The 13,833-nt window shown below is 40.5% G+C and overlaps 1 protein-coding gene across 6 annotated transcripts in view; it reads right to left on the bottom strand.

The window, feature by feature from the left end:
- Positions 1 to 13,827, bottom strand: part of RUNX2 (RUNX family transcription factor 2) — a 126,351-nt gene extending 112,524 nt beyond the window's left edge. Inside the window, exons 1-2 of one of the 6 annotated variants that reach the window (XM_024765888.1) lie at positions 13,720 to 13,827; positions 4,917 to 5,073 (exon numbers count right to left, since the gene is read on the bottom strand). In XM_024765888.1, coding sequence (XP_024621656.1) covers positions 4,917 to 5,028 — 112 coding nt within the window. In that variant the 5' untranslated portion in view covers positions 5,029 to 5,073; positions 13,720 to 13,827. Of the gene's footprint in view, positions 1 to 4,916; positions 5,074 to 12,223; positions 12,349 to 12,690; positions 12,938 to 13,719 lie in introns of those variants that run through there. The other 5 variants (XM_024765885.1, XM_024765886.1, XM_024765887.1 and 2 more) reach the window with 5 other exon arrangements.
- Between the last annotated feature and the right edge of the window lie 6 nt (positions 13,828 to 13,833).

The following is a 13,833-nucleotide window of genomic DNA, read 5'->3' as shown; positions in this document are numbered from 1 at the left end:
TTTAGGAGCAGATTTGGATGTTTGCTTTCTCCAGAAGATACCAGACTCTGTTACCCAGACTCACTGACAGTTGTAATCAGTTAGATTTGCAACGGTTAGTCATGTCAGATAGTCAAAACTGCAAACTGTTACAAGACAGGAAGAGGTGGGCGTGAAGCAGTGACTCAATAAAACATTCAGCAATCTCAAGCCAGAGCATTCATTTAGCCTGCTCCTGGGACAGATCTTTAAAAAAGCTCATTTCGTTTTGCTTTGTTTTTTGGTCAGAGACTGTTTTTCCCTTTACTGAAAGCAGAGGGTATGAAATCAAAACACAAATCTTAAACAATATGTAGCAATGCAAAGTTTAATGCAATCTTTTCAAAGCTTAATATGGAACAGGTTATATACAAGGCTTAATGTGGAACAGGTCTTTGGCTGTCAAGTCTAGTGAATGGGTTTTCTTTTCAACCCAGACCACGTAAGTTCCTAAAAAATGTTTAAGACGCATATCATTTGTTACTCTGTATATATAGCTTTAAGTCTCTTTGGCTATACTTTGGCCGGGAAAAAAAAAAAAATAGGAAAGAGAGAGATGCAGGGGGAGGGGGTACAGGGAAAATGAATATTGATTAGAAACCTATTAAGTGCCAGTCGCTTCATACACATTATCTCATTTAATACTACCCAGTAAGGTTTATCACCCCCACCTCACAAATGAGGAAACCAAAGCCCAGAGAGTATTGGTAATTTAACCACACAACTAATAAATGGAAAAAATCAGGACCTGAACCCAGGTCTTCCAGACCCTAAAATTAATGCTCTTCCTTTTAACTTTGTCAGAGAACATTTTTAAAAATTAATAGGTAATTTATTGTGACATGTGTCCCAAATAGCTCTATCAGACCAAGAAGCAAATATAAATCTACTAATGTAGTATGTCAGCCAGAATGATGAAATCATCTATTCTTAAAGTGTCACTGATATATCGTATTTCATCCATTATATATTGAATGTTACATGGATTTAAGTAATTTAATTGTCTGGTTGGGGAACAGAGGATTTATTATAAACATTAAGACTAACCAGAAGAATAAGGCATCCAGGAGTCTAAACTAGTCACAGAAAACTGAAAGTCTACAGAAATGGAGATTAGAAAGTTGAATAGGAAGCCACTGGATTCAGATCAGGACCTTAAAACAATGGGAAGTTCTGGAGGAATGAATGGGCTGAACCCCTAGATTGAAAGTTAATTTGCATTAAACCGTAAAAAGATCCATTCTGGGTTGGATCAACGGTCTGTGAGTCAGGATCGCATTTCTAACAGTGGCTTTGAGGGCAGTGCTTGGAAGACACTTGTCATCTGTGGCACAAATCTTCATAAATCAAGGACGTACACATCTCAATTGTCCTTAATGACTCTAAATAACCTGCTAGAGACACTGCCCATGAGTTTAAACCGGTTCTAACAGTATTGCTGTTTGAGACTTTTACAACGCACTTAGGATATTAAAAGGCATCGATGCTTCTCCCAAATTCAGAGGAACACCTTAGGTAGGAACAAAAGCCAAATATAAAATTCACCCTCCAAGATAAAGCATCTAAATGTTCAAAACAGAACCAGTTTTCTATAAAGACCTCTTTTAAAAAGAGGTGGGTTTGGGGGAAAGGAAACAAGTATTTGAGTCCGACGGCGGTCTTCTAAAATCCAATCCTAAGGATCAAGATGTACTTCAACAACTAAAACAAAAACCAAGGAGGTTCCTTCCACTTCTCATTGCCCCTTCAGAAGGAACATGAACGTAATGTTCAAGAAACTTCCACCCAACTAGGTAATTTGTTCTTCCCCCTATAAACAGTGATACATTTCGTTAAATCAAATGTTTATATGTATATTCATGACTTCCTTAAATTAAAAAAAAAAATCCCAAATCCCATTGTTTATTACTTTCCATAATAAGCGATAAAAATGCAGGCTCTTAAGGAGCTAGCGCTCATTAGACAACTAATTGTAGCATCCTTGGCTTCATCTAGGAACTAGTTCTGCAATGTGTCCTCAAGTCATATATTTTCTGAGATACACATAGGAACTGTCATTGAAAGACAATTCCAACCTAGCCCAAGGGGCTGTCAGAAATTGTCGGGAAAGTTAAGATTATAAGCAGGGATTGTATCCTAAATTGACAAGTACTATGCTCTGTACACTGCAGGTGCTTAGAAGTGCTTGTAAATTAAAAGCAACATGCTTGATGTCAAAAGTGAGGAAACACACCAAGGAAACTTAAGGACCAAAGTCACTTTAAATACTTCTGTTTAAAATATAAAGGAGAAAAAAGGAAAAGACAATTTAAAAATATAAGCCACTCCTCACTTAATGCAAGTTTCACCGATGCTCTACTTTTATTCCAAAGTACTTCATAAAAGTTGTGGTCACTGGATAACCCATAATGCCAGAGTAAATAGTGATGTGACTCCCTTATAAATCAAAAACTGCTTTGCAATTTCTGAGAGTTTATATATCTACCAGTGAAAAAAATTGTACCATTTGAGGAACTTGGTGTTTTTTTATTTTTTAATGCTACTGAAATAGAAAATTTAAATAGCTGGGGAAAAAATACAATGGTAGCAGCGTGTTGACCCACACTTAAAAACCTGAGAGAAATGTAGAAGTGTGAAAATCAAAGAGGAAGCTGGAAAAAGTCTGTTAGAAAGCAGGTCAGGTACACGGGCAGGTTAAAGGGTTTCCTGCCACTGAAGAACTGACCCATTTTTTTTTTCAAAGAGTGGTATCTCTTGTCAGTATTCTCTGTCTTTTTTTCCTCTTCATTTCAGCTTGATATTACTGTTTCCTTTCATATAATGTTAATGTCATGATATAAAAATCTATTATTAGTGATAAATCAATTTTTCTTTCTCTCTCCACCCACTCCCCCCACCCCCAATCTAAGTCTCGAAGACAAGTCTGGACCAATTTCTCCATCCTGCCTCTGGCAGCAAACTGTAGCATTTCAGATCCTCCACCAAGTCCCGGCTGCTTCAAAGGAAAAATCCTACTTTCTTCAGTTAAGATCATAAGAAATATAGGGGGAGGGGGTCAGCTCTGTTTGGACATAATTACACTTCATCAAAAGAAGCTTTCTTCATCTTCCATGCGTGAAAAGTCTGCAAGCAGTTAAGTCTGTCTTTTTTTTTTAAATATAAAAATTGCTATTTGGGAAACCAGCCAAAACTCAGAAAGCCAATATAGTAAAACAGTGCATACCCTTTGTTTCTCTTTGAAGTTTCTTAAATAAATATGTTGAGGGTTTACAAAGTACACTATCACTTTGCCATAGTTTCTACTCAAATTGATCAGAGAAAAGTTATAGAGCATCTATATAATACAAAAGCAAGATAAATGAAAACACTAGTTTTTATCTGTAAAATGAAGTATAGCGCCCAGTCTTTTAAATACTAAAATTCATTACTCTAGTTCAAAACAAAGTAATATTACATAAGGAGAAAGATGCAACTCAGAGCATACAGGTACATCATCGTGTTCAATTTTTTCTTGATTCTTACTAGAAAAAAGAAATTTTAATTGTACTGTGGACCTGCACCAGTAACTGAGAAAAAAAAAAAATGAATACACACACATACACACTTCACACCTCATCAGTCAACAGTGAGACAGAATGTGTCTTTTTTTTTCTTTTAATGAAAGTGAACTAAACCTGATGCTGAGATAACCCCTTGAGTTTTGATTCTACCAGAGGCTCTGAGCCTCATTTTATTTCAAACCTTTCAGTAACAGTATCTCATTAGCATGCATCATTTTTTTTTAAGTTAAAAAGTACAATTTCTTGGCCCTGTTCCTAGAAAGTACACTAAAACTACTCATCGGAAACAGCCTTGCCTGAACTTCCCTTATCAAGTTTTTACAATGGTAATAATTTGACATCTGATCCAAACTAAAGGGCAATTATTGGACATGGTTTAAAAATTGACGCTTCTTATTTCCTAATTCAAACCTGGGTTGAAGTCACCCCATAGGTCTTTATAATTTATTTCACCCCAGTCCTAAAGTGGTCTATTTTCTCTCTTCTCATCGAAATACTTAACATGGAAATATTAGATTCAGTCAATAAATAAATGAACATAATGCTTCTAATGAATGATGATTAAAAGTCTCTCTATAGAATAAGTAAATAAAAGCCAAATATTGGTTTTCTCTGAGACTTTTTTAAGAACATTAATCCCATTTATAAAACAGCTATAAAAACCCCAAAAGGGATTATTTTCTGTTTTTTGATCTTTTGATGGATTCCTAATATTTGAATGGGGGTGTGGATGGTGGAAACTCTTAAATAATGTACAAATATTTAGTCCTGATCATTCATCTACATAGTCATACTAACGTAAGTAACACCTTATTCACTTATTCGAATGAAAAGCCTTCTGTAAAAAAACATGATTTTTAAATAGGTTCTTACAGAAGTAAATTAAATCCTATAGAGGTAACATATGTGATAAGTGAAGAGCATTATGCTTGCTGTCCTTGCTACAACTTCGAGCAAAATTGATATTATCAGGAACTTGATCCAATGCATTCCCTTTTCTTTGCCCTTTGCCACTGAATGTACTCAGTTACTTGGCTCCTGTAACTCAGAACTTGAACCTCCAACTGTTCTTCCCTCCCTCCACCTTATATGCTCACACCCAGTGAAATTAGGAACTGGTTCTTCTGAAAACACTGTTTGAATTTTCAATATCATAAAACAAATGAAAAAGGCCTGAGTACTCACTAAAACACTCAACCTCATCTGGACGTATTTAAAGAAAACCTTTAGTAATTCTATTCGGTAGAAGGTACTGATTTGAATACAGACAGGCCTACATTTCATCAGAGGATCCTAATGTGTTTATTCCATTATCCATATTAAAAATCAGAGACCTACCTCGTCCACTCCGGCCCACAAATCTCAGATCGTTGAACCTTGCTACTTGGTTTTTCATAACAGCAGAGGCATTTCGGAGCTCAGCAGAATAATTTTCATCATTACCCGCCATGACGGTAACCACAGTCCCATCTGGTACCTCTCCGAGGGCTACCACCTACATAAAACAGGAAACACAGCAACAATAATGGCACATCAGAAAAGCTTAAAAACTGAGAATATAGTCTCATGGTAAATGATGCATCTTATCAGGACTTAGTGCTCTAGTCCAGTAATGGCAGACAGGAATGAGGCATCTGCATATGGGTTCGGATGCCACTTCAAAGAGACCAGTGTTTCAGGGTCCACCCATTCCAAAGGCAGGCAGAAGTTTCCTTCATTTGTTGTTGGATTCTTCACAGAATGCATGTACATTTTTATTAAATCCCCATGTTAAGTTGTCCATAGGAATTATGCCACAGAAGGAAAGCTGATGCCCCATCTGCAGATTGCATCGTACATATTAAGGCACCGCCTGTCTGCAGGCTGGAGCGCCCTGAGGTGTGGTCTCATCCAGATCACAGGCCAAAAAAAAAAAAAAAGGAAGTCTGGTCAGCTTTATGGGAGAAGATATTTAGGGGAAACCTTACAGTTACTGACTACAGGGAAGACTAAATATAGTGTGGTATCCAGAACTACATTTCATCTCCTCACTTTGAGCTAGATATTCAGCTTTCAATCACACTGCAAAGAACTACTGAATGCCCACTCTGCAGTGGGACCCATGGAATATACAAAGCCATCAAGAAGCCTGAAGTCTAGGTACAGGATAAAGATATATAAGAGGCTGAAAATGACCACCGACAAATGACTGGTACAGACAGAAAATACACCCTTAGCCAAACTTCTGTCTTGTCCCATCTGCCTTCTTGGAATGACACACTTGCCTCCTTAATCTTCAACAATTAACCTGCAGCCCATTAACTTGGGCAAGTCAGGATCCAGTATAATCAGTCTTTGAGTCTAATAAACATTTTCACTGCTGCAAGGCATGGATCACACTCCAGGGTCGGCTAACTTGCAAATTGGTGCCTCTGATTAACATGGAGCCCGGAAGGGAATGCCGGTGCAGAGTCTTTGCTGTCATATATAAAACACACTATTCTTAATCCATGAATTAAGGCCTTGCTCCTTGATAACATCCTTTCTCTCAACTAACTTCCAGGATCCTATAATATTCAGATGAGTTCCATCTCTTGCTTGTTCGGCTTCCAGATGCCCATGTGGTGACTAAGCCACAGCTCTGGCTGCAGTAGCCCCACTACCCTCCAATGACAATATCCATGTGTGCTTGCCTGTCTGGCAAATATTACCCTCATCCTTCTGCTACTCCCTCTCTTGTCAAGATGTCCATAAGGCAAACCAAAGCATTTAATTCCATGCTCCCAATACAATTTGTACGTAACTCTCACTAAAGCAGATTCTTTACAATGTCATGAAACAGACATTATCACTATACTTTAGAGCTGCATTTCCCTCACCCTTGAACCCTACCCTAGCACCCCTCCACTATACCCTCTGCTCAAGCCAGGGAAACAACCAAACTTGTCAATATTTTTTTTCACCCTTACTGTTCCCTTAGGCTGTTCCATTCCTTCTTTAGCACTTTGTTATTCAGTTTAAAACCTTAAAGCCGTCCTTAAATTACAGAAACCACTTCCTGAGCATCCCACTGGACTCAAATGATCCTCATTTCAAAGTACGGATAGGAATGACCCATCTACTCCTTTTGATATGCTAGCCCAAAGCTACGAGACTCCCTCTTAGGAGCCCAGATTATATTAGACTAGAAATTACACAAGGCAAGGGCCTTCATCTGTCTTGTTCACCACTAGACACCCAGCTCCCAAAACAGTGCCTGGCACAGAGTAAGTGTTTGATAAACATTTTTGAAATAAATAAATGAAAGAGCTCCACAAAGAGCACCACTTCCCACTGCCAACAGTCCATGAGAGAACCAGTTAAAGGTTGAGTCAGCATCCCCAGCTAGCAGCAATATGCCCTTGCTCCAAACCAGTTTTCTGACAACTTTTACCATCCCAGAAGAGAGGGACTCATGCCCACTATCCTTTACCCGGAATATACGGTTACTCTGTTCAATGTGAGAAGTCTCCCAGGTCAAGGGTAAATCCCTTGAGAACATGACTTCCTTCCTGCATACTTGACCTAGGGCCTCAAGTGGCTGCTGAACACAGGTAACGCTGTACCCCTGATAGGGGCAATGTACTTTTCAACTTTTTGAATTCACAATGCCAAAAATGTGCACATTTGAAAAATACTGAAATACTGAAAAAACTGACTGTCTGCCAGTATTCATCTGAATGTTTGACATTTTTTACACTCAGCATATTGTGTTTTAACACCTGCTGTGAGGCTTTCTATGTCAAAGTAAATATGGAACCAGTAAGTGCACTAATGAAGGTAGAAAAGTTGTACTGTTTAGAAGAGAATTAATGCACCGAAAATCAAGAGGCCCCACTTCTCCCCCACCTCTGTTACACATCTGCCATGATCTCAAGTAACTTCATCTCCTGAAACTACCGTTTTCCAATATAAATTGGAAATCGTTTTTTTAAAGTCTGTAAAATGTAGAAGATACTATATAAGTACGGAGTACGATTATAATCATGTACTTTTTGTAAGATGAGCAGGCTAACTTCTGTTCCAAGTCAGCTGTGTGCTAAACACAGGCTTTTACTTATAAGCTTCCTTAAAGGGTTCAATTGAATATGTAATTCTTTACTTCATGTCCTGAGATGTTTTTTGGTGTTGTTGAGAGATACAGGAGGACTGCTGATGGGTTTCACTCCAGGCTGGCTAAATTTCATTTAAAAAAAGTGAAGAAATCTGCCCCAATATAAAGATTTTTAAGAGCTCTGGGACATTATTATTTTACTGCATATTTTTAACATAATGGATTTTTTTTAGTTAGAAGAAAAGGAAAATTGATTCAATATGGGAAAATACAAAAGAAAAGATCCCTAAGCGTGAAACACATAAATCCATTTTTCTTTGCTTAAGCAGTATAATTAAATATTGGTATGTTTTATGCATTACATTTAATAACAAAACAAATAAGTCATCACAAAATGTGTGAGTCTTCTATGAGGCTTACAACTTGGCCCGGAAAAAAAAAATTGCTAACTAACAAGATATAGTGACAACTTTTCCTGTTATGGCTGAATTCTATTTTAATGGCTAAATATATTGGTTCTTTCTGCTATTCACTCTACCAAAGCAGATTGCCTAATGTTTTTCTGAGGAAAAAAGGGGGGATAAGAAGTAATGTATGTGACTTTATATCAATCAGAAGTGTAATTATATGTCTGAGGGTTTAAACAAAAAAGTAGATCTCTGAAGCTAAAAAGTTTCCCTTGGAGATTCTCGACTGTGTTTATCTAAAAGAAAACCAAAAGAATCAAGAAATTTTTACACATTTCATCTGTACCAAACCCAAGCAATGGAAAACACTTTAAGGGGTAGAGAGTAGTCAAAAATCGCCCTTTAACTAGTTAGGAGTTAGCACGCATTAAAATTTGTTTCCACACTACCCAGTACAAAAAGTTGTTCTGCAAAGAATAATTTGTGACGAAAACTTGACAGTTACTTTTCTAGGTGCTTTTAACATATAAAATCTACAAATTCAAGAAACTTCATGGGGAAGAGGGAAGTAATTTTGTGTCCTGACATTTTAGAATAGAGAAAGAAGTTCCTTTATTTAGCACACCTCATTATAACTAGCATTTAAATCACATGATACGGAGCTTGTGCAAAATAAAGTAAAAGAATATTTAACTCTAGAAACGCTATTGAAAATTTTTATGAGACTCCCTACGACTAAATCTGTGAGTTACTCTGAAAGAGGAACAACAGAGAATTAACTCAGGCCCTTAAAATTGTTTTTGTGGTCTTATTATATGGAAATTTAAATTGCCTATGACATTTCCACGTACAGAAGTCTAGTCTTCGCTAATCAATTACTCTTACAGACCAATATCACTGGGCACACTGCACTTGCAGCAAAACTGAAATATAATTATTTTTCAAGATAGAATCTTATCAAATCTTTCTTTGGAATACAAAGAGAGGTAAGGGAGTAATTGCAAAAAGGAAAAGTTTTATTTCTATGATAATTATTTAAAGATAACTTTAACTATCAAAAAGTTTCACAAATATTACAGTTACTTCTTAGAATCTAACTTAGAATTTAGAAAAACCTGGTTGAATTGTAGAGAAAAGAGTAAACACAATATAAAATATCATTTCATAATTTTTAAAATACATGTCAAAGAGAAATTTGATGGAAATTACTTCAATTTAAGCCAGAAACTTATGAGCCATGTATCAAGCTGGTTTAGATCATCTAACAATGGATATTCTGGAATTTTGAAAGGATACAAACAGCAGTGCCAATGGGGAGAAAATAATGAACGATATTTTACCATGCCTGTTTTCAAATATAAGTTTTCTAAAATTTCTGAGTGTTTATTTTCCATCTAAAATTATTTGTTTCCGTTACCTTACCAGTAAGTTTTATATACTCAATCCTAAAATTTTTAACTTCAAATAATTTTTATTGCATTTAAAGGCATAACACAAAAATGTGTCTGTCTTTACATAACTTGAGATCTATTACGATTTACATAATTTTGCACAGCAACTCACAGTAGGTTTAGCGAAGTTTTAACAGGTTTAATAACCGGTTTTTCTTTGTTTAGGTAAAATTACATTCAAAAAGACACAAACATAAAATCTGATCATTAAACATGTAAGGAAACTACAACTCATTATGTCAAATAGTTATTAGCTGCATACTTGCTTATGAAGAGAAAAATGGCCAATGATGTTGAAAAATTATTTTCAAATAGAAATTGCTCCATCATTTTGAAACCCTACTTATGACAAATACTGAAAGGTATCATTAAACATGCAGAATTAACTATGAGCAATAGATCATATATCTAAAACTGTGTTTTTTTTCTTTAACATTGCCAGAAAAACATATGATACTGGTAAATATATAGTCCAGCGTTTGCTAACTTAAAACAGTGCAATAGTCCTACACTACTTTTAGCTTTAAAATATGCATCTGGACTTAAATTTTCTGCATAGTGTTTCAGCTTGAAGCTATTTAAAGCAGCTGAGTTATGAACCCTGAACACCAGGCTTCAGGGTGGAAATGCTGACAGACCCCTAACTTACAAGGGTGCTACTGGATACAGGGCTAACATGTTCTCTCCACTATTTCTACCTGACCATTAACTAATGAGCTGAATTTGCATATTGCTTTTTCATCACTACAGTTACCTAGGACAGAAAGGGCCTGGGATCTTCTAATAGTATGCCTTAACTATTTTAAGCTTTCAGTGAGATACACCTGAGAGAAAGGTTAAAAATATGTATTTCCATTTCCTTGACACCTGGGAGCACTGAACATTTCAAAACTGCAGAACTTTGTTAAAAATATAACTCTAATAAACAGCTTGGTGTATTTTAAAGTATACAAGTTGTTTTTGCACTTTTACATGTCAGAGTATAAATGAATTAACTACTTTCGTATAATCCTAAAACAAGATCAGATGAACAGCTCTAATACATGACATGTCTTAATACAATACATTGCCAATATCATTCTGAAGTGCTGTTTTAAGTTAACGTATCACAACACAGTCTACTGAATGCATTTCTGATTCTCTACCTTGCCGAGCTCAGTGTCACGGACATAAAATATGAGCTCAATAAATACTATATTGATTCGAATACCAGACTTCTCAACAATTAAGTCCTGTGTTAAATATATTTACCTGTCTGCTATCTACCTAACAACATTATAATTTACTGTGTACATAGCTCTAAATATGACAGCCAAATTGCTGTCACCACTTTTAAAACTGAGACTTCTTCATATTACTTCTTCTTTGCACATGTATTTGATTATGTTGCAAGAGTCTAGAAAGTCTACAGCTCACAGGCTTTTATCTTGAAAGTAAGGTAAAAAGAGGTTGTTTTTACTAACATTCAGATGAAAACAAAAAGATTATTGTCAAAATCTGGATGTTCCAAATATCTACACATGTTTTCAACAGAGACAAAACTTCTATACTGAGTGGCTCTCAGCTGTCGCCCGCTATCTGAATTTTGTTAAACACAGGTAAGGGGGTGGGAAAACATGAAAGTCAAGTTTTTGGTTAACTCAATTTAACTTTCAATTAATCTGAATTAAAACATTCAATTTAATATGGCCGTGTGTTATCTATGGTCTTGTTTACTGGTTAAAAGTAAACAATCTGTAATTAAAAATAAGTATGATGAATGGCAGAGAAAACAATTTATTTTTAAAATAATTTTAAAAGGGTGGTAGTGAGAAAACCTGAAGATAGACAAATTATCTGAGAATAGCTTTAACTAAATTGTATTCTATCTTTATGCCAAAAACATCCTTTCTATCCAAAATATTAACGCTCAGAATCAATTCAGCACCACATATGTTAGAGTATAGTTCAAGATAGTTATACCTTAAACGTGTTTAGCAGGATAAACGGAATGTAGAACATCAGACATCTAAATGACATATTTTAAAAATGTAGGCACCTATCCTTAATTTTTTCATATCCTAACTTGTGGCATTTTATATATAAAATATCTATTTATTTGTATTATTTGCTGTTTTCATCCAGTGTTTTTTTTTTGTTTGTTTGTGTCTTAAGGGGTTGGGGGGGCGTGGAAGCAAATTTCCGCTCTCACATAAGGCCAATTAGAAAATTCTGGGCCCTTGGAGGATGAATTGTAAAAGATATCTCTCATGTGAAAATCCAAATTTCTACGATTCGCCTATACTCTGAGCTTTTCATATTTCAAGGAAGAAAAGCTTAACCTACAAAATGGGTGGTTTATAAAAGGAGAAATGGGACGGTTAAAACACACACACATCTCTTGAGCCAGCTACAAAATGAAACTTGCCCCAGAATGCAACATCCCCTTTCCATAACAATTCGTTCGATTTCTGTTCTGATACAAGACACAGCGAGATAACCAGCTCTAATTGACCTGGACTCCTCTTTCTTTCCACGCCACCCACGCACGGAATCTGAATTGGTGCGCGTGGGGAGGGGGTGGTCAACAACCGGGAACTGCCAGTGGCCCTTGGGAGTTTGGCCCCAGGGTCCACAAGGGAGGAACTGGCAGGATTCCTCTCTTCCCCCCCCTCCCCCCAAGGCCTGGCTAACCCTGCTCTCCACAATCCCAGAACCCAGGGGACCCAGGCCCACCTTCGCGGGTTCAGAGGCTAAACAGGGCCGGAAGCATCTTCCTGGGAGCGCTCTCGTCCCTGTCTGGCTCACCGCCCCCTCCATCCCAGGCGCCTAGTCCCGAGAGGGAGCACGGCCCGGGACCCCATCTCCCCAGCAACCTGGGACGCTCCCGGCCCTGCGGGCTCCGCGAGGGGACGAGGGCTGCCCGAGGGATCCCGATTGCCTTACGGAGAGACTCCGGACCCTACACCCTCAACCTGCGGAGCCGCTGCCCGCGACTCCGGCTGCTGAGACCCGCCCTCAAACTAACGGGCCGGGAGGGCGGAGGAGGCCGCGAGGCGCGCGCAGGGCGCTCTCCAGCCCGGGAGTCACTCCCTCGGCGCCCAGGCCACGGGCCCGAGCCTCCCACGACCTCTCAGAAACGGGAGGGACCTTTGGGGTCTGAGTCCTTAAAAGTAAGAATAAGGCGAATCGCACAATATCACCTCAGTTTTCAAGGCGGGCGAGCCGAAGGCATTTCACAGGTTTCCCTTCTCCCTCCCGGGCGCAGCGAGGCGGGGAACGGGTCCGGGGGGAAGAGGCGGCCGGAGCCCCCGCCCCCTCCACTGGCCCGCGCCGCCTTGCACTTGAGGGTCCGGCGCCGGGGACTCCCGGGCTCCCCCGCCTCCGGGCGCGCGGCGACCCCTGCAGCCCCGCCTTCCTCCCGGTAGCGGGAAGGGGCGCGGGTCTGCAGACGGAGAAAACGCCCCCGTCCTGTCTGCCCCTCACTGGCTCCCTGAGTCCCTAGGTTCGCCCGCGACCCTCTCGGATACTGATAATGCGGCCCACGCGCCGCAGCCAGCAGCCGGCACGCGGCGCCCCGCCCCGGGCGCAAACGCCCGGCGCCGGCACCCCACCAACACCGGCCCCCGAGTCCGGGAGGGGCCGGAGCCGCCGAGGCGCAAGCGGGTCAGAGAAGGGGGCGCCGAGACGGGCGGAGGGCGTTCGGTTGGGAAGGGAAGAGCGCGGAATCCCAGGGAGGGGCGGCGCGGCGGCCCGCGGTGCGGGCCCGGCCGGGATGCCGGGGAAGGGGACGCGGGAGTCTCGGGGGAGAACGCCGGGGATCCTCGCTCTTGGGGAGTGGGGGCGGGGTGCAGCACGTCCCGGCGGCGCCGCCGAGAGTGGGCACCTGGGGGCTCCTGGGGGAGGGGAGACCGCTCAGAGGAGTGGGTCGGGAAGTTGGCCGGAAGGCTCCAGGGGTGATGAACGGATAAAGGGGACAAGGGCTGAAGTGCTGGCTACGGGCACAGGTGGGAGAGGGAAGGATCTGCGCGGGGTCACTAAGCCCCGAGCCCGCTGTGGGATCCGGAGGAAGAGGGCCACACGGGGGTCCCTCGGGTCAGAGCCACCGAGGTAGGAGCCTTGGAGGCCGTCCGAGTCAGGGGCCCGGCCCCCGTGGGCTTGGAAACGCCGGCGGGCAGGTCCAGCAGCGCCCGGCCGGGGGCGGGGAGCGGGGGGCGGCCGCATCTTCTTACCTTGAAGGCCACGGGCAGGGTCTTGTTGCAACGCCAGTGCGAGGGCAGCACGGAGCACAGGAAGTTGGGGCTGTCGGTGCGGACGAGTTCAGCCGGGTGGTCAGCGATGATCTC

Source organism: Neophocaena asiaeorientalis, unplaced genomic scaffold (genome assembly GCF_003031525.2).
Source record: "Neophocaena asiaeorientalis asiaeorientalis breed wild unplaced genomic scaffold, Neophocaena_asiaeorientalis_V1.1 scaffold46, whole genome shotgun sequence".
NCBI lineage: Eukaryota > Metazoa > Chordata > Mammalia > Artiodactyla > Phocoenidae > Neophocaena > Neophocaena asiaeorientalis.
Note: the sequence above shows the minus strand (reverse complement) of the source record. Positions and strands in the feature narration are given on the sequence as shown.